The 22,182-nt window shown below is 38.9% G+C and overlaps 1 protein-coding gene across 3 annotated transcripts in view; it reads right to left on the bottom strand.

Moving 5' to 3' along the window:
* The window catches only part of KLF7 (KLF transcription factor 7), a 91,235-nt gene that overhangs the window by 33,274 nt on the left and 35,779 nt on the right, over positions 1-22,182 (bottom strand). The window contains exon 2 of one of the 3 annotated variants that reach the window (XM_031451923.2): positions 16,471-16,899. In XM_031451923.2, the coding sequence (XP_031307783.1) occupies positions 16,471-16,899 (429 nt within the window). Of the gene's footprint in view, positions 1-16,265; positions 16,900-22,182 lie in introns of all 3 variants that reach the window. The other 2 variants (XM_064485053.1, XM_031451918.2) reach the window with 2 other exon arrangements.

Genomic DNA, 22,182 nt, shown 5'->3' with positions numbered 1-22,182 from the left:
TTTTAGTCCATTTGATTTCTTACTTTATACTCTGTATGATATCAAGAAGAATGGCTACAAAAGAACTTGGTTCATTTAAGAGATAAAGTGGCATGATCCTTCAGTTGTTAAAAGACACTGTTTTCTTATTAAGTTAGAAATGTTTGCACAAATTCTATTAGTGCCCATATCAACTATAGATGTGTAATAATTTGCCAGTTCTTTCTTAAGAAGATCAAATCCATCATTGAACTAGCAACTCTTCAAATGTCTTGTTTCTTTTAAACTGTATTCAAAAGGTAAGCAGAAAGAAGAAAGACTTTAAGATTCTAATGTGTTTTCATAGCTAAAAGATTTAGTTGAGAAAGCAGGCTGAGGGGACGCAGGTGCCAGACATTGTGTAGAATTTGCACTTATGCTCCATTAATTGCTAGCATATCTTCTTTTCCCTTTTCCCTCCCCTCCCCCCATTAAATCCCTTTGGAAAACAGCAGAGCAGCAGGCCCAGACTGGTACCCAGCAGCAACACCAGGAGCAGAAGTAGCCAATTAGCCTCCAGAATACAAAGAGGGGGAAAAAAATTGATGCAGTTACCTAGCAACCAGAAAGAGCAGAAACAGCTGTGTAGCAGGCCCAGGCTGGTACCCAGGCAGAAACAGGATAGCCAATTAGCACACTGTATTTAATGCTGATGTGGTTTCCTAGTAACAGGCGGTACAAGTCTGTCTGTTGCATTTTCTCCCTCCCTTCCTCACATTTTCCTCAATCGTGCACAGTATTACTATTTGCCCTAATTACTGTTTCTCCACTGCTTCAAGCAGCCATTATTTTGTCCCCAGAGAAACTGGAAGAACTCAGAAAAAAAATCTTCTGTAATGACAGTATTTAGTTTCAAATTCAGATTAGCTGTAAGCCTTGAGACACTTCACAACAACAACAAAGAATAAAAAAGCAAAAAAGCCAGAAAACCACCTTCTGCCTAAATTTATAAGTAGCCTACGCTGCCTTTTTTTCATGCTAATGTTTACATGTGGCTGAATCAAAAAATACTTAACAATGCACACTGTCATTCTGCCATACACTACATTTTCGAATAGGTTGAGTCCTCTTGTGCTTGAATTTATTCATATTGATTTTCTGACACTCTCTCCTGAACACTAGGAACATAAAATGTCTTATTACCTATATCAGAGAAGGGAGATGTATCTTTTGTTGCTCTTTTTAAAATACCGATACTAGTTTCAACAGGCTCATGACCAATTGAGAATTCAATACGAGGAAGCATTATTTCCCTTTTACAATAGAAGCTGAGTACGGGTGTGTGTACACCACAGTAAGGGGATTCTAACACCGTGCTGTAAGTTCATAATCACAGTAATGAGTTCTGATAACATCGAGGGGATATTAAATCACATGAACACACAAAATGAAGACAGAAAACGTTTAACATGACTACTGCACAGCTATTCTAAAGTAGTTCCTACTGCATGTTGCTCCTCTTGCATACCAGAATATGTACTGGAGTCCTGGGTTCTGTTCATGAGGCACAGATCACACAACCCTATATGTTTAGAGCATCCATTAAGTTCTTAGAACCTCTCTCATTTAACAGTGGCTTCAATATTGGAACAATCTATAGTCCTTCTTAAAACTTCCCTGATATGAAAACAGCGAGGGCTCCAGAAGAAGACATTAGACACTGTAACACGCTTACGTGGGAAATACTCTTTCATGAGGGAAAAGGACTTTCTCAGTTGAGGATGGCTTCTGGCTTCCTGCCCACAACAAAAGGATTGATGGCTTTTATCAACTTTAGCTCACCTACTAAAATGGTTGTAACTATTCTATCCCAACAAATTTGGGATTTTTAAAAAATTTTACATTGTTTGCTTGAAAACAGTATGTATAATACTGTTTTACTTTACTGAATTCTATAAATTCAATGTCAATTACAGTAATGTTAAGAGGACACATTCTGAAAGCAGAAACAACAAAATAAGCTGGAAGTATTTGCTGCTGATACCAGACAAGTGGTTTATTATATAAAATGAGTTTTAAAGTACAAATGCATTTTATTTTGCAAACAAAATAAAAGGAGTCTAATATGAATGCACACAGCTTTTGAATGGAAGAAAGGAAAAGATGCATGGTCCAAAAAGGAAGAATGTCTGCCAAGCAGGCCTGGTTTAAGACAAAGCTGGACCTAGGCTACACAAGGAACTAGTAATGGGGCACCCTGGTCTTCCATCCCTAAAAACTTACTGGGTCCGATCCTGAGTCAGTCCCCAATTCACCTACCTCAATAAGCACAGATGGTAAAGGAGGAGGCAAGGTGAACAGAAATATGGGACAGAAAGCTTATTCTCTCTGCAGACACTTTTAAATAATTTGAATGGATTGACCTCCATTATATAAGCCAGTCAGGTCCTAACACTGGCAACCAAACATGGGGACACTGCAGGAATGGGGAGCGACTCTGTCACTGGTTGGCCAAATAACAAGCACATTAAAAAGAGACTGACTTTTGATTATTTTGAATGGTCTTGCTTCTATTAACATTTAGCTTAGTAACTGTCCTGTCAATACATTACTTTTTTAAATGGTTGAAAATAGGCTACTCTTAGAAAATGTAGAAAATCCAGTAGCAGGGGAGGGGGAAAGAGTGGGAGGTGGAAAATGCTGCTCCAGCTTCCTACACATCTTGTCTCTCTACTTGCCTGCAGATTCCTGAAATTCCATTAACAGTCTCCCATAATTGAAGGCTAAAAAAAATAATAGAAGACATCAGGGTTTTACACTGGTTGATGGATATGTAATTCACCAATCAACATTATATTGCTACCAGATCCTTTCTGATGTAAAGGAGGGTGAAGGAAGGCTGAAAAGGCAGGAAGTGACTCAGTACAGGACAGCATCAAGTATGAGGTTCTTCGGTAGGGCATGAAGAAGGAAGGAACTGAGATTTTTAGGAAACAGGTTTGTCCAAGGCCATCCAGTTCACCTCCATTAGGGTGGGGACAAAGTGACACTGCCTGGTTGAAAAGGGCCAGACTCTCTCCATTTGGTACTTGAATACCCTGGCTTTGAGTCCCATTACACAAATGCCCATGGTAGGCTGGATTCCTAAAGAGTTCCATTTGTTTATCAGAATTAACTTCTTCACATGAAAAGTTTGTTTCCTCATGATCCATTTTCAAGGTTTCAACTATATTTTCTACTAAACTCAAACTGAGTATTTTTCAAAGAAAGATACATCATTTTACAAACATTTTTTTCATCCGTCCTTATATTTTAACTGATTTTTTCAAAGGGATTATTCCAAAGTTTTTAAAGGAGGGGGTTGTTTTATTACACATGATCTTCTTAAACTCTTTTTTTTCCTGATTCAAACAGAATCACTCCATCACTATTTCAACTTCAAGAGACATAAGGAAAGTATTGCCTACTACCAATTAATTCTTATAATATCATCTTTGCATGCATTTTTAAATAAAATCTCGATTAACCTTCCTCCAACCTCCCAATATAATATATACAGGATAACCATGATGATCATGGTTATTAACATTCTTACTATAGTAGAAACAGCTTCTATACATTATTTATTAACGGAAACTATTTTTTTTTAAGTTCACACTTGGCCTTCCCAATGTCATTCCTTCATCTGCAGACTTCTCATGACCCTCTTTTTCTCTTTTCTATCAAACAGAGCTGGCCTAACCTTTAAGTCTTAGAATTTATAAAATTCTATTACTTCCACTGCCTTTTCTGAAATGAGATTCCTCTTTTCTCTTCCCTCTTCCGTTCTCCCTTCTCCAATCCATGCTCTATTCTCTTTTGAAACCAGGTTCTAAATACAATGACTTTATGAAGCCATATACAGGCTTTTGCATCAAAAAATGAAGTTTTCAGAGATGGGGTAACGAATAGTGTCTAGTATAGCGGGTATTCAATATATATTGTTTAGAGTGAAATACTTATTAATTTCATAGTTTTTTCTCCTCAATTCTTATTTTAATACATTTATTTACTTTGTGACTACTGATTATCCATTAAAAGGACATTTGGAACAGGCATCCCACAAAGCTTACATTTATTACCATTTTATAATAATAAAATAAATGTGTTTGCTGTGTATGTGCTGAGTTTAAGCCATTCTACTCAATATATGTTTACCTAAATTTTTCTTCATAAATGTTAAGAGCTAGCACATGGCTAAATTATCATGTGGTGAAGCTCTAAGATTTTTCTGAATTAGAAAATTCATTCAATTGTTTTTCACCACCTCATTCACATCCCTTCTTTTCAAACTCTTTCTCTTAAACCCTTGAATATGCTAAATCCCAACTATCAAACCCTCCTATTAAACTCTCTCCACCTTGTGAACTGAACAGTTAACCCTTATGCTAGTTTCCATCCCATAATAGGGGTTTAATGAGTTTCTGCCTCAACACATGGATAAACTTCATTAGCAGCCATGTGTCTCAGCATATTAAAGGCCCTTTAATGTCTTAAAATTGCCCTATTTCAGTTGCTATTGTATAAATTCAAAGAATTCTTATCTATGGCGCTGAAGAGGTTGAAAATGGTCGATGGGCCCCCTACAGTTCCAGACTGAGGTATTTAATTTTATCCTGCTGATATGCCTGACCTTGAATTAGAGCTTCTATTTATATAAATTAGTGTGTTATCACATTGGCATCATTTTAAGAGATAAACAGCATCAATGAAAAACACCCTTTCCAGAAAGAGAAAAGCAACTTTGTATCTCGGAATTAGCCATGCTGCTCTGACCACTGACAGGAGCCCTGCTCTCGTGTAATGCCCTGCCTTTCTTCAGCACTCCTTACCTGCACGGCCCTTCCGTAACTGCTGGTCACTCTGCGGCATGGCATCTGATACCTATGGACACTTAACACCTGTCTGTAGGATGACTGAATGAACAAAGTAAATAAGAAGCAAGATGATCTACAACAGAATGCAAGCCTCAGAGACAGGAGACAAGGGACAAATTTTAATTCTGCCAATGGCAGGTTGTATAACTTGGGCTAAGACATTTTTACATTTTTGGTCCTTAGTTTCCTCTATATGTGATAATCCTTATTTTTATTATTCCGTACGGATAGAGTATTAACATCTGTCATTTTAATGAGTGAACTGCGAATGTGATAAGAAAGCTTGTCTTAAATTCTGAGGTTTAAAAAAATGGGTTAATAGTAATGACCATAATAATAGTAACGACTGCAGTAACAATAATGGGCCTGGAAACGGAAGACCATTCCTTCCTAATTTCCTTGTTCTGACTCTTAGTCACTTGATGAGGCACGATGTTTAAGGATCCTCCCAGTTTTTATCTGTTTAGAAGACACTTAAAGTAGTTTTCATTGTCAATTTGTATTTAAAGTATAAGTTTCTCATTTCCCCTTAATAATGGGTTATGAAGAAAAATATCTGTATGACTTCTTTCCCCAATGAGTCAGCATAGAAGTTAAGAGCTCAGACTGGAGCAATACTGTTTTGTTCAAATCCTGGCCCAGACACCTGGGAGCTATGTGACATTGAGCAAGTTACTAGACCTCTCCTGGTCTCATTTTCCTCATCTCTGAAATAACAGTACCTAAGTCATTTCATTAATATGGTTTAAAGGGTTAATGTTTGTAAAAAGATTTCTGTTAGAAAAGAGACAACAGGCCCAAAATGGAGTCATTTGTGCTAAGCCCCACATCATCAAACCAAGACTTAATACCTAACTTAATTACAGTTTCAGCCTCCTCCAAGAATGAAAGCTTAAACCAGTCAATCTGGAACTACCCGGTCAGCACTAGTGAAGTAACCGGCCTGACGGAGCCCTGCCATCCCCTAAAGGAAGGTGATGTTCGCCACAATCAGCTCTTTGCTGGTGTGACTTCCCTGTCCCGCCCTCTTCTGCCTACACAAGTCTTTCATTTCATACAGCACTTCCGAGTTCTTTTCTGTTTGCTGGATGGGATGCTGCCCTATTCATGACTCACTGAATAAAAGCCAATAAGATCATTAAAATTTACTCAGTTGAATTTTGTTTTTTTCAACAGATTTGGGGGCAGTGGTGGGATCCAAAGGAAACCTCTGACAGCTTCAGAGAGAACGAGAACACAGGCACTGTTACCTGCAAACCCTTTGAGTTCTTTGTCTTTCTCATCATTTCCAAGGGCTATGGGTATGTTCCTCTCAGTTCTGAGTTCCACTCTCTTTGCACTGAGCTCCCAATCTAATTGGCTTTCAAGTCCAGAGTTAATGGGTCAGTCGAGACTGACAGGAGGCTCTGACAGAGTGCCAATCCTTAGTGCTTGGTTAGTTCGCAGTTCCCATTTGCTAGGGTTTGTTGGTTTAGTCTATAGTTCCACACTGGGAACAGCTGGTGGTGTGCATCTAAGGCCTTGTCTTGGCCAGTCTGGTAACATTTCTTTGGTTACTGCTAGTATTTAATGTGGATATGAGATAAAGACTATTGCTAATGGGAATCTCAGAAGCCAAAAGCCACAAAATTGATGGGTATGATTGAGCACTTAAAAGCTGTTAGAGCACTTGTCACCCAACTCAAAAGACTCCTGTGTTAGGATAAACCAGTCACCAATCGGGTCATACTAATACCAGGTTACCCACCAATCTCAAGAATTCTTAACTACCACACAACAAGGTATGTTATAAAACACCACACAATCCCCAACCCAGAGCCACATCCCTCACAAGTATTAATTTTGGCTCCAAGAGACCTAAGGCTTAACTAAAAAAAAAAGAAAGAAAGAGCCTTAACTCTCAAAGAATTGAGTGAAACACCTTCTGCTACACCTGCTTATTTTATGTCTAAGAACTATGGTCCCAGAAGCTATAAACATCTACAACAACAGCAAACTCTCACCAAAGACAACCTAGAATGACAATGGCCATTACGGTGAATGCTTCAATTAGACATGATCGTTTAAGAAGTGTGCTTTAAAGCAAGGGTTCCCAAATGGAACAGAATGGGATACCTATTATAATTGGCAGAAGGCTCCAAAAGCTCCCAAGTTCCAAAATACCTTCACTGAAAGATTTGTTACAAAAAGCTAATGAAAATTAAAGACTCAAGAGGTACCTAAAACTAAAGACCATCTGATGGGCACAACTCACTTCTCCCCTCCACCCTCCTTTACTTGAGCATCATTCTACCAATCTTCTGTCTGAATTGCCTTTCCACTGTAAAGCGACTGCATGACTGTAAACAAAAGTCTGCCACGTTAGTGACCTTACAGACACCCCTATGTCTACCCTCAAAGGAAAGCCCTCATATGCACCCCTCCCAGGATTGACAGCACTCTGAAGGATTTTCTGGTAAACTCTACATTATTTCCTTAAACAGGAAAAATTACATTAGAATTAATGGAAAAAACTTGTCAAATTTTAGCAGATACTAGTGCCTGCAGATGGGATCCTGGGAAAACCAGCAGAAGGCAGAGAAGGATAAGAATTCTTACCACAGTCAGCTCGGGAGCCCCAAAATATGACTTGACAGAAATGTAGATTATAGCCCATTCACAGCTAGATGGATGGACAGAAATGTGGGTTGAATTCCATTTGCAGGGAAGGCCTATGGCCAGCTCTCAGAGGAATTATCTAAGTGGTGTTTTTGGGGGGGGGGCTATCTTTGGGAGGGGCTCTGAATCTTGGGTAAGTAATATCTTTTGTACCCTCTTTGGAGACACTGTTTGAGTCCACAGGCTTGTTCAATTCTGCCAGAATTTTTTTAAAAAATTATTTATTTATATTTATCCTTTGTTTTAGCTGAAATATGACAAGATATTTGAAATAATTTTTAGGTAGTTTTGTGATCAGAAGTCTGCCAGACTGGAAGCTGATATTCACAGCCTGACAGAAAAAAAAATTTTTTTAAACCTTCTCCCCTAAGATAAAAGGAAACTACCCAGAAAGGGGTTAAAAAACAAACAAACAAAAAACATTCTGATGCCTTTGCGGAAGGATCTACTAAAACATTCCAAAGACAAACAGCTCTAAATCCAGAACATAGAAATTTTTTCATTTTCATCTTAGTTGGAAATCCTTTCCCCAGTATAAAAAAGCAAATTGAAGATAATGTGGTTGGATGAGCAAATCAACCCTTGACATCATTTAGGCTACAACCCACTTCTTTGAGGAATTAAAAGCAATTGTCAGTATCTTAAAATTTTTTGCAAAACCAGAAATACAGTTCTAGAAACAACTCAAAGTCCAATCCCCAAAGCTCCCCTATTCATCTCAAAAGTCTTGTTATTATAAAAATTCTGGCCTTAGGAAACAAGAGTCCTTCTTGAAGTAACTTGCCTTCTTTCCCTGTGCCCTTGAGATGTAAATGTTCTACCTGGCCTTCTCCAGGAAACCTTATCTAGGCCATCTCTTGGAAGTGCAAATCCCAGGGAGGTAGTTCTTATTAGAAGAGAAAAAAGGTGGGGGGAAGTTATTTGGAACTTAGACAAGTGAAAAATCTTAAGTGTCTTGTCCACAAATATTAGTAAAAAGCTTTAGCCATCTGAGCCTTAACTTATCCATCTACCAAGAACACAATTTGGATCCAGCTTATTTTATAAATGAGTTTTGTATTATTGTACCTGATTTGTAGCTAAAATTTGAGAATGGAAGCTATAAGGCCTCTGTATCTGTCTGTATGTTTATGTGTGTCTATATACACAGCTGACCCTTGAACAACACAGATTTGAACTGCACGGATCCACTTATATGCAGGTTTTTTCCAATATTGATTACAATACTACATGATCTGCAGTTGGTTGAACTGCAAATATAGAGGAACCCTGTATACAGAAGGCTGATTATAAGTCACACACAGACTTTTGGCTATGCAGAGGGTTGGCACCCTAAAGCCCACATTGTTCAAGGATCAACTGTGTATGTGTTGCAGATGTGTACAACACTCTACCTCTGGAGAGTATTGCTAAAATTAATCTGTAAAGAGCTCTATTTAATTGGCTTAAAAACAAACAAATGCTACATAAATTAAGTATAGTCTCAGAAATATGAAAACTAACCCAAATGTTTTTCAAGTTCACGTGACCTAGGGTAATCTTCAGTAAATAAAAGTTAGTTTAAGTTTGTTGGTTTAATCAAAATAGACATGTCTCCAGAGTCATTGACATTAAAAGTAATGCAAACATACAACTTTTATTCTACCTGGGTTTACTAGCCAAATAAATTCATGTTTTCTCTGTTACAAAATTTTTCAGCAAGAAAAATAACTTGAGATGATAAAATTTTCATGAGTAATCTAAACATAACTGTTAAGAACAAATGATTTAAATAGATGTAAGTGGGATAAGAGTTTCCACTTTCCAGCAATAACTATGATTTATGGTATGTCTACTAAAATAGTTTCCTTAAATCTTTTTGGTAGCTTGAAACCTTAGAGTTTTGCTAAGTTAAATTTGATGATGGATAGTCACTGAATATCTCAATCATTTCCAAACAAAATACCAGAACATTAGACCTGAACATAGGTTTATCTACTTTTGCCTAGAGAATCTTAAGATATTTGGACTTACTAATAAACATGGTTTGGGTTTTTTTTTGCCACATTGGAAAACTTATTATGAGGAAGAATATACTTCTAGAAATTATGAATTGTACTTATAAATTTGCCAGTCCACAGAATGCCAGTATAAGAGACAGTTCACAATTTTTTACTTCTTAGTTTTCACTATGAATTAAGGATTCTAAGTCTTGTTTTAATCAATATATGTAATTAAAACTACTTAGAAAAAATAAGGATGAAGGAAAACGACTGTGCATGAAAAAGATAAGGAAAGTAAAATGACTGATTGCTCCAGAATGAGAAAGAGGAAAAAAAACAGGGGGCAAAACTGTAGAAAGTCTGTGGCAAAAGAATCTTAGGAAACAAATTGTGTGTGTTATCAGCCCGGCTAAGATCAGAATGAATTTATTTAAGTTAAAAAAATGAGTTTTAATAGCAAAAGTACACTGGTACAAAATTAGAATTTGGTGTTCTCTGGTAAAATGACAAGGTTTTATTGGACTTTTGGTAAATCTTTTTTGAAAACAGATTGTGAAATTTTCCTAATTTTTTAAGTAATCTGCCTGGACAGTGAAGATTTTGTGTCTTACCAAAATAACTTACTGTACTTAACATTATCTTTATCAGATCTTTGACTACTTAGGAAAACCCGACCTTCTCAATATTAAAAGAGCTAAGTTTTGCTTACAACTATGTAACCTTCTACATTTGCCTGTAACAGAATCTACTGTCACTTTGGTTAAATGGATATTTTTGACAAATTTCCCCCAAATCAGATTCTAAATGAAGTTTTTTGACCTCAAACTATCTTGGGGATTTTCCAGAGGGCCCCTTGAACATCTCAAGAGATCTGTTCTCGCTCCTTATAAAATAAGAGATGTTAAACTAATTAGGCTTATTTGATATGTTTACACTGGGAAGCACCGTCAAATACGTAATACTAAGCCTTCTATAGGTGTATAGCATAAGTGTTCCAGAAATTGTATGAAATGCTTGGAAATCTTATATGTTCTGGTTAATGTTATCAGTCACGACTCCAGGTACTACCTTAAAATGTTTTATATCGCACAAATAAATACATTTCCTTAGCAAGTTCTCACCAGATTTTTAACAATGGGAATTTTAAAATATTTTGTAATTTACAGACAGTTACTGTTTGTTTTTTTGCAAAAGCAAGACTCACGAAAAGGACCTTATCAAGTGCTCCTGACAACTGACACTGCTGCAAAACTAGAAGGCATTAAACCCTGGGTACACATTTCACAGCTGAAGAAAGTTCCACCTGACATTTGGTCCTGGACAAACTCTGGAGACCTCAAGTCAAACTGACCAGAAAAAAAGAGAATGACCAACTTAAAAGGTGTGAACCTTAAATCATGACCTGTGAATAGCACTCAGGGAATTAGCAAAAACTGCAAGAACTTCAGAATAGTAGCTGGGAGTAGTGCTAACGCCTTAAATTTTGATCACATCTCTCAGGCTAAGAGTCTCATCAAAAGAGAATTGTTTAAAAAAAAAAAAAAAAGACAACTGGCCCAAAATGGAGTCATTTGTGCTAAGCCCCACTTCACCAAACTGAAACTTAATACCTTATATAGTTTCAGCCTCCCCCAGGATGGAATCTATATAGTTTCAGACTCCCCCAGGATGGAATCTTAAACCAATCAACCTGGAATTATCTGGTCAGCACTAGTAAGGTAATCTGCCTGACAGACCCCTTGTCATCCCCTAAAGGAAGATGACATTTGCCACAATCAGCTCTTTGCTGCTATAACTTCCCTGTCCTGACCTCTTCTGCCTATAAAAGTCTTTCATTGTGTACAGCACTTCAGAGTTCTTCCCTATTTGCTGGATGGGATGCTGCCCAGCTGATGAACCATTGAATAAAGCCAATATGATCTTTAAAATTTACTCAGTTGAATTTTGTTTCTTAACACTCTGAACATAGCCTGGCATGTAGCAAGTGCTTTATAAGTATTTGTTGAATAAGTAAATTATATTTCAAACTTTAAAGAAATTTCATTACATGTATAAAATAAACACTTTTGTTTGTCTCTTAAACACTACACTCATCTTTTTGTTTGTAACATTTTTTAGCCACCTTCCCATTTAAAAACAAACCATTTCCCTAAATCCTAATTAAACTAAGATATTTTGCCACATCTTGATTCATAATGACTTGCCCCAAAGCAGATATAAAATGCTAAGTGAACTGCACACTCGTTTTATCTTCTCACCTAAAAAGCATACCTTTACATCCTTCAGTGCAAAATCTAGAATGTCCTCATCACCACCCATGGATTAGGGTAAAGCAATTGCAGTCAACAGACAGAGCCCTCCAAGTAGCACAAGAGAGAACATGGCCTCTCTTCTCCCTCTTCTGTGACCAACAACCAGAGATTTCACTGCTGGCCTTTGTCCTGACTTTACCAACATGACTCACTTTTAACAGTGTAAATATGGATCCGCTTTTATATGAATTTCCGTATTAGAAAAGTCTGCTCACTTAACACAAAGTACTATTTGGATCACAAGCTTTTTTTTTTTTTTTCCTCAGAAGTGATTAAGAAGAATTGTGGAAAATTATTTTTTTCTCTTTTTGAATAGAAATGACTAACGTTTTAACAGAATGATTTTTGCTGAAAATAAGCATAATCAAGAGATTAAAAAAAAAAAAGAAATGAAAACTGGAAGTGAGGGATTCCCCTGCATCAAACTATAACGGTTATTTAGCTGTCTCCAAGAAGATGAAGAAAACTATGAACATAATAGTTGAATTATTGAGAAAGAAAAATATATTATACAAAGACCAGAAAATAGAGTGGGAGAGAAAGGTCTGTAATGGCTTGGCTGCTAAAGGACATTTTTAAACTCCTGCCAGCACTAAGTGCTCTTCCCAATGAATAAACCATATGTCCATTTTTATATGCTTCCTTTCACTAAGATTCTGCTACTTCACAGTATTCCCTTTGTCCCAGTCCCTGCCTCATCTTCTGCCCGCCCCCCTACATGGTTCCCCCATCCCTCACTTCACCTCCTTGGGCAACCAGTATTTGTGTCCTCACTACCAACTTGAACATCTGCTACCTGAAAAAAAGAAAAATCACCTCATTGCCTAACATCCTCCAGGGCAAAAAGTTTGAGGGATTCAGCATCCTCAAAACACAGCCACAGAAGGGGGAAAAAAAAGAAGAAGAAGAAGAAGACGCATATCTTTTCCAGCTCCGTAAATTCTATCTATATAAAGATTAAGCGAATAACACTTTTAAAAATTCTTCAATGCAAGCAAATCCATGTTACCAACAACATACTGTCTTTCTTTATGCATAGACAGAGACCCACACATTTTATTTTATTTCATTTTTGCAAGTGTGTCTCTTTTTCAACATATTACCATATAGAAGAGATAGAGCATATATATAACTCTAGAGAACAAAGCGCCAATATTTCCCTTCTTTCTCCTGGATGGTTTTCTGTCTTTCTCTCTCCCTCTCTCTCTTTTTTTAATGTCCCAAAACACTTCCTCTGCTGAAAGATAAGAAAATATTTTCACTGAATTAAAGTGAGCTCTGTGTTAAAACAGCTTGCCTGAATCCAACCGGAGCCCATGTTTTTAAACTTCTTCTCAGCATTTGGTCAGTGGCTCTCCCTACTCCACTCACTTCTATCAGAAGACTCGTCTCCAACCTGAACTCCCATCACCATTTACCTTTGCCTTTAAGCTTTTACTAGTCCACTTCCTTGCTATGTCTGCACTTAATTTGATTCCATCCTTCATGCTTTTTTCATTATTCTTAGTTCATCCACATCACATAAATTATCACCTTTGTTTTCAGTTCCCCATGTGCCCCCTTCACACTAATTCCAAATAAGTACTCCTGATTCTTATCCATTTAATCCAAATTAATTCATATTCCCTCTCCACATCCTCTATCTCCACCTCTACTTCTCCTCCTGTCTATTTCTTTTTCTTATAGCACCTACTTTTCCCTCCATGCTTGCCTCTGCAGAGGCTTTACTGACAAAATGCTTCCGGAGGGTGCAAGGCGATTGCTGCCTGTGATGTTTTAGGAAAGCCATGCTCTACATTATTGCCAACTGCACTGGTCCAACAGCTGCACGTCCAATTTCACCCTCCACGACTAGTGTCCACGCATCATCACCCCCACACTGAAATTATGGAAGTGAGGAGGAAAAAGCTTCTTCCTTTTTGGTGATATTTAACTTTAAGTGGTTTATTTCTAGTTTACATAAAGCTCTTTTCACAAAATCATCACTAATCTATCATCAGCAGTAGTCACAACTACAACCAACCCTATTACCATCTTTAATAAGCTCTTACCATCTGCCAAGTATTTTACATATATTTACTCATTTAATCTTCAAAACAAGCTAGGAGGCAAACACAATTATCCCTGTTTTACAGATGAGGAAACCGAGGCTCAGGGAAGATAAATCACTTTTCCAATTCATAAATCTAGGAAGTGGCAGGGCCAGAATTCACACCCAAGTCAACCTGACTGCAAAGCCCTGTTCTTAACCACTCTACAGTCCTGCCTTTCTAATAATGCATGGTGCCTTCTGGGGTAAATTCCCCACGGGGAGGAGTCTTTCCACTTTAATCCACTATAAGGCAAGTGGTTGCAGGTGCTGGGAAACATAATGAGCTCCACCTTGATAATCGCTCTGAACAATGCCCAAAAAACAAAGCAAATAATGTGTCACTGCTAAGAGTTATCCCTCTAACGCATCCGTTGGAAAGAGGGGATAAGAAAAAGAAGAAAGTGCTCTGGAACCCCCCAGAGAGGAATCTCTGCCCCTCCAGAGCTGTCCAGGCTCCATACTAGGCAGGACGTAGTCTGTCTTCATGTCGGTCATTCAGAAATGTGCTCATAATGTGAATTCCACACCCGCAACAGAACTCCACCCTCTCCCCTCATCCTGCCTTCGTATCCGGGGGGAGGGGGAGATGAGTCATGGCTGAAGCTGGGAGTAGTGCAATCTTTCCCTTACTTTACCCACTGACTTGAGAAAGAAAGAAAGAAATATACATAAAAATAACCTTCAGGACAGTATCAGAGAGAAAAAAAAAAAAAGCTGACAACAGCAGGAAGGCTTTGCCTTGATGTCTGTGGACTGGAGGAATCGATCCCAAACTCCCGTGGGAACCACGAGTGCAATCTGTGCCTGAGCCACAGGTTCGAAAGTTATGGTACAGACCTTCCCATGAGCCAAGCAAGGGCGCTGTGGAAAAGCGAGTTCGGAATTCGAGAAGAACACGCCCGAGTCCTGTGCTGTGAGGACGCATCGTCTGCTCTCGTCTTCCCATGACAGTCCCTCCAAGGTCCAAGGTGGTGACTGCGCCTAGGCACACATTACACACTCCTGCCTCAGGAAAGCTCCTCTGTCCTGCACAAAGACATGTCACACCCTCTCCTCCTCCAGAATCTTAGAGCTGAGAGGGGCCTTATGATTGTCTGGCAGATGTGAAATATGAGGTCCAGTGAGGTCCAGGGATGCACTCAAGGTCACAAAGCAGTTAGTAACAGTGTTAGAACTAGAACCCAGGTTCTCCCAATTTTCCAGCCAATCAACTTTGCACATGTGTTTGATGGCTCAGTCCACAAACCACTGCAGAGCACCAGGAAGACGAGCAGTGAGCCCTCTCACAGACACGTCTCCTAGCTCAGATCCAATCACCCATTTCTTCCTGACAACACTGCTTCTGCTGCTTACACTTCCAGAGCTTCCCCCCGTTCAGCTTGCCTTGTGCACGCAGTATGCAAAAAACTATACCGGCAACACGCTGTCGGGGACTCATTTAAAAACCACTAATGACAGTAATTGCTCCTGCAATGTTAACCCCAAGAAGAGACACCAGCCCTCAGCTTCTGCCTCAAAACAGAGAACAAAGACCAGATTCAAGGAAAATGCCAATCTCACTCTTTTCTCTGCAAACCCCACTCTTCCAAATGATCCCATAGCTCCCAAGATCGATGTGATTCCTGGGAGTCACCACAGAAGTCCTGAGTAAAATATCCAGTCCCCATCGGTCCCCACCGCCTTTACCACACACATAGCAATGTAATCACTTTAGCAACTTCTCAGTAACAAGCTCATTAAAAAGCAATTCTTCCATCTCTCCATAAAGCACGCGCCAGAGAACAATGCAAAAGAGGAGATGCCAATTAATTATAGAATGATCACATCTAATGAACTCTGAAACCCTCCTGCTGTTGGTGACTTTGATGAAAAATCAGGGATGCTGGAAAAAGAGTGAATAGAGACACCCTGGCTACCTTGTTCAACCGTGAATTCTTTCAAATATACCTCCTCAGATTCCAGCATTGATCAAAACTGCAGAATTACACTCCTGAACACAATGAAAAGTGTCAGGAAAGTGACAAGCACATCTGTCACGTACGTCTGGGACTCACACCTCCAGCGCCCCTGTTCAGGCATCCTTAAGAGTATTTGATTCTACACTGTGGTTGGCATGGCCCCTGAATGTATCTCTGAGACAGCGAGTGACAAACCCATGTCCTGTGCTCGGGACATCTGGAGACCTTAAGGTAACGAGGGAGTCACCCTGCTTCCCCCCCCAGGCCCTCCTGCCTCTCTACACCTCCTAGTGGGCATGGAAGCCCCTTCTGGGAACAGAGAGAAGCCCTTCCCACCATGAGGCTAAAGGAGGAAAAGGAAGAAACCACGTGCGGCCAACTTGTACCACTACCTGTGTGAGTCCTCTGGTGGGCCTTTAAGTGGGAGCTTTTTGTATAAACTTTTCGGCACCCGTTAAACTGACAGCGGTGAACCCTCTTCTTGTTTTCGGGGCATGCCTCAGCCCCTACCCCTCCTTGTTCACTGTCGCTCTGTCCACTCTTAACTGTCCCAGCTGCCGTCACGGCTGCCGCTGCTGTTGCCACCCCTCCCACCTTTACTGAGCTGAGTGCGGCCTTCTTGGCCACCAGTTTCAACGTCACCGTGCCATCCACGGCTGAGAGAGTCTGTGAGGTTTTGACCAGATGGCGGCTGAGCTCAGGGGACGATGGGGGCGTTAATGAGGTCACTGCGTTGAGCTGGGCCTGGTTGACGGCCGTGTAGCTGTCTAGAGAAGAGCTGGTCGGCTGGAGGCTGAGGCAGGTCTCAGATAGCAACTTGTCCCGAGAGAGCAAAATGTCCACTGCTGAGCTCTTCTCGCAGATGGTCGCTTCCACTGGGAGCAGCAGGGGGTCTAAGTGCCGGAAGCTCTCCTCGATGCACGGGGGAGAAGAAGCGTGCAGGAAGCAGTCCAAGTCCTCCCCGAAGGTCTCCGAGATCCTCCTAGGCTCCGTCTGTAGGTAGCGTTCCAATTCAAGGCATGTCTGCAGAGGGGAAGGAGAGAGGGAGAGAAACAGCCATCAGAGGCAGAGAACACCACGGGACCACATGCTGACAGGCAGAGGAAGACACAGGAAGGAACAGAGAACATTTCATGGCTCATATCTGAAATTCTCATGTTGAAAGGGCTGACCTTGTTATTTTCTCCCTGGACACTTCTGATGGGTTCATAAGGGTCACATATGAGCTCAACTATTATAATTGATGGGGAACTGGAAACCCAGAAGGGCTATCTCACACCATCAAGTTCCCTGAGAACATTCGATGTTAAAATGATCTCATGCCCCACTATTCAGTTCAGCAGGTGAGATGCTCGGAGCCTCCCTAGGAGTTCCCATGAAAGCAAGAAGCAAATAGAATCAGACAAGGCTTCCATATCAAGATAGGACTCCCCACAGTCCAACTTCACTTTTCAAAAAGACTTTTTGCAAGTCACGAAAATAAGTCAATTTTCCAACTCGCTCTGAAAGCATAAACGATGCCCACCCAAACTAAGATGTGACTTCAGCCAACAGCAAGTCCTGCCCTGGGAATGGATTCCCTAACCAGTAGGGATGGACATTGTTCTAAAGAACGCCTCTTATAAAACCTTTGATGCACAAGACAAAACCCCTGTTGTTTATGGAAAGTTATTCAGAATACAGTTGCTACTCCTTGTGGGGCAAGGAGCGTGAGTCCCATCACAATAGTTTAACATCTCTGACTATGTGATAAAAATAAGTTCAGACACAGCTACCTGAATTGGTAAAGATAAGATGCAATCTATTTCAATATAAAGTTCTTCCCTGGTAAAGAAATGAGGGGAAGAAAACCCAAAAAGTTTAGAGTTTCAACAAATCTTCATCCATGGTGCTCAGAAGTCTTTGTAAGATGGTGGAAGTGCTTTTACAAAAAAGCAGATATTTAAGTTTGTAATCTAAAAGCTCTTCTCATTTAAAATCCTACTCTTCCAGAATTTGGTAGAAAATCACGATGCTAACTCATGCCATCCATTCAATTTGCTCTAACTTCTGGGCTTCAACAAAGAAACACTGATGGCAAGTTTAAAATGTGACTAGCTCCTAATTTACTGCCTCCGTAGAGCTTCTACGTTTTCAACCAGTGTTCTGATTCTAGGCTTTTATGCTGTGAAGAATATATTTTAATGATATACCTAGTTGTGTTGTATCTGTCAAGGATTTTATTTTGGTGACATTTCAAAAGATTGGTTTTTACTCAGCCTTCTGGTAAAACCCTGCATTCCTGAATAAGAAAAGCAGATTTTTAACGATGAATCACCTTTGGGTCTCACTGTTGATTTTCAACAGTATAAACTAATGAATGGTTCCAATCTTCATTCAGCACTCAGTTCATTCAACTACTGTGCTCACAGCAAGGTGCAAGGCTTTCTATGTGTTAGAAGGAGAAGCCACAGAAATAGATTCATGTGATGTAGGTGCAGAATAAACAATTACAAGCTAAAAATTACATGAATTTACAAGCAGGTGATACTAAATAACATAATAATAAAGTATGTTGATAAGTTCCTGGGGGATGAGTGGACAATGAATTCTACATAACATGGAGGTATTAATCAAGGAAAGCTTATTGGAAAAGTAACTTTGATTCTATTTACTTATTGATTAAATAATAGCTCTTGCTGAGAAGCTTCTCACCACTTTAAATTCAAAACCAACATTACCACCTTCTCAGATCTAGAAATCTACCTTATCCTTATTTGCCCCTTTTCTGAATTCCATGTTTCAAAGATTTTCCCTTTCCTTTTCCATCTCAATGCTAGAAATTACCCTTTACTTCTTTCCAATATTGAAACCCTCGGTCTTAGCTCCAATCAATTCACTTCTGAATTTTATAAGATATCACCCCTGAAACCTCCCTTAAACCTCCCCTTGCCTTTTTAAACCATCATCTACCAAGCACAGTGTCTGCCACCCAACAGGTACACAATGTCTATCAAATCAACTTTACACTGTTATTTTGAACATTCTGTTCTACTCCACTCCTCAAAGGCCATCTGATGACCCTAACCTGGACTAGGCTGAGGCTAGCAATCCTAGAAATGACCACTAATACGTGTTCTGGAATACAACTGTAATGCTCCTTGAGCTTTGCTTACAGAGCAGCACCAGACTTCTGAGACACAGATATGTTTCAGGTAGAAGTCAGCTGAATCATGGGGTTACAAGAGGTCCTTGAGGCAGTTCCCTGCCTCACACACAAGGACTATTTCTTACCCACAGTCACCAGTGTCTATGGACAAAGCTTTCGTACACCACGTGCTCTTACATAGTTTCTAGCTCAAAGATTCAAAAGTCACTAAGAAATTGTGATTGTTAGTAAGCTCAGATCTCTTCATATTCAGATTTTTAAGGAACAGATATTCTAATGCATTTATATACATACTTTTCAGGGAGGATTAAAAAATAACCCACCCAGTATGCCCTAGTTTGCATCCCAGAATACATGGATCACACTAATGATCTAAAGATGGAGATACTTCCCATCATTAAAATGTGGGAAAATCTGGATCACTTAAGAGAGGCTATCACTTGCAGTCCTAACACAAGGCATTCTTATTCCACCTGAGAGTTAGAGAAGCATGAGTACCCATCAGAATGTGCTGAATAGACCTCTGAAATCATGATGCAATTATTCTTGTCTTGAGAAATCCACTTCTTAAAATATGTGCTGGTACAACAGCCAAGACATGGAAGCAACCTAAATGTCCATCAACAGATGACTGGACAAAGAAGTTGTGGTGTATTTATATGATGGAATACTATTCAGCCATAAAAAAGAATAATGCCATTAGCAGCAACATGGATGGACCTAGAGATCATCATTCTAAGAGAAATAAGCCAGAAAGAGAAAGAAAAATACCATATTATATCACTCATATGTGGAATCTAAAAAAGAGAAAAAAAAAGAGGACACTAATAAACTCATCTACAAAACAGAAACAGACTTGCAGACATAGTGAACAATTTTATGGTTACTGGGGGAAAGGGGATGGGAAGGGCTAAATTTGAGAGTCTGAAATTTGCAAATGTTAGCCACTATATATAAAAATAGATTTTAAAAATTTCTTCTGTATAGCACAGGAAACTATACTCAACATCTTGTAATAACCTTTAATGAAAAAGAACATGAAAATGAATATATGTATGTATATGCATGAATGGGACACTGTGCTGTACACCAGAAATTGACACATTGTAACTGACTGTACTTCAATTTAAAAAAAAAGAATTATGTTTGAACTGGAATAAAAAAAATAGTATCTGCTGGTGATAAAGCTTAAGTAGAGAAGATTTTGTCAATCAGAAACTCATCAGGAGTGTTGGAAGTTAAAATGTCAAGGATGAGGAGGATTTCAATGTTAGATTATTTCCAAGCAAAAGAGTTAATCCCTAATGTTCTTAAAAAATAATTGTAAGAACTCCCTTAAGAAACGCCTATGTTTAATTGGAATTTGAGTATTAGGGTATTTACTCATAAATTTTAATACACACACACACACAGGTATATATAGAAATAAATGTGTATATACACGTGTAAGTATACATACATGTACTTCCTAGCTCTGTCAATCAGGAGAAGAGTCTACGAGCAAAGTCACCCCAGTAGCAGTGAGCCTGCCTGGCACGAAGATCTCGGTTTCTAAATATCACTATCCAGTATAGGGATAAACCAGGGTTCCTTGGGGAAATAGTTGATTCAAAGGCTGAGGCAAAGAAAATAAAAGCTGAGCCTAGAATAACCAGTGGTACCAGAAGGTAAGGAAGTGCTCATAAAGTGATGAAGGTATGTCAGGAAGACTGAGGAGCCAACCTGAAGGAGCTCTCAAAGCCCAAATCTAGGCAATCTGAACAATAAAAATGAATAACGATAATAACAAATAAATAATAAATAATGATAACAATAAACAATAAATGATAATAATAAATAAATAATAAATTCTAACCCATGGAATAAAATTAATATCTATGAATCCATAGTGATATAAACAAATGGTTGAACAAATACACTAATGGGGGAGATAGGTCAGCTGCTCCTTATAGTAAAATTATAATTAATAAACATAGAAGGAATGTTGGAAACAGAAAATCACCATTAGTCAAATAACAAAGTAATAATGACTACAGGCAAGAATCACCAATGCATGTTAAAATTAATAGATGAAAGTATAATGAAAAACAAGACACTTGCCTAGTCTCAAAGTATCCCCCCAACAATGAGACATTTATTAATTACAAAGACAAAAATGATAATTTTACAGTAGGGAAACCTGGCATGTGACACCTTAACCATACGATGAAATTTAGCGGCATATTGACATTATGTTCCCCTGACACCACAGGCTGAAAGGACATGACATTATTCTGTGCCATTCTTGCCAAAAGTACACAACCTCAATCTAATTATGAGAAAACATCATCCAAGTTGAGGGCCATTCTACAAAATAACTAGCCAAAATTCTTTAAAAGTATCAAGGTCATAAAGAACAAAGAAGACTGAGAAGCTGTCACAAATAGAAGGAAACTAAGGAGATAAGACAACTAAATGCAAAGATCTCAGCCTGGATCCAGGATGAGAAAAAGGATATCGGTGGGAAAAAAAAAAACAATGTAATTCAAATAAAGTGTATAGATCAGTTCATGGTATTGTATCAATGTTAATTTCCTGTACTATGATTCTGTAACATTAGGGAAGCTGAGAAAAGTGTATACAGGAACTCTATGTACTATTTTTGCAACTTTTCTGTAAATCTAAATAATCTGAGAGAGAGAGAGAAAAAAAATATCCATCAACAAAGCAGGAATGTCTGCAGACTGCAAATTTCAATATAGATTCAAATGTTTGTTTGTCCACCAGAACAAGAGATTTACTCTGTCCCAATGACACTCTAGCCAGCAAACTGCAAATTGGTGTCGGCAGGTTTCAATATAATGACATAAATCACGGCTGTTTGGTACCTCACCTTGGAGAAATGAGGCTTCCCTCAGCCTGACCTAACAATACAGCTTAAGGCCTGACCCACCGGATCAGCCTCCACCTTCTTAAAAATCCACTACAGCCAGCAATGGGCAGGAAATGTGCCCAAGTGCAGAGTGACTTTCTTATTATTTATGAGTCAGATGAGTTCTGTGAAGGCTCTCTGATATCTCAACTTCAGAATGCATGGCTGCTGCTTCTCCTAGTTTTCTAACAAATATCACCTGAATTTGTTTTTTTTTTTAACATTTTTTTTATTCAGTTATAGTCAT

This window comes from Camelus dromedarius, chromosome 4, assembly GCF_036321535.1.
Source record: "Camelus dromedarius isolate mCamDro1 chromosome 4, mCamDro1.pat, whole genome shotgun sequence".
In the NCBI taxonomy this organism is placed as follows: Eukaryota; Metazoa; Chordata; class Mammalia; order Artiodactyla; family Camelidae; genus Camelus; species Camelus dromedarius.
The sequence above is the reverse complement of the archived record's forward strand: the minus strand, read 5'-3'. Positions and strand labels throughout refer to the sequence as shown.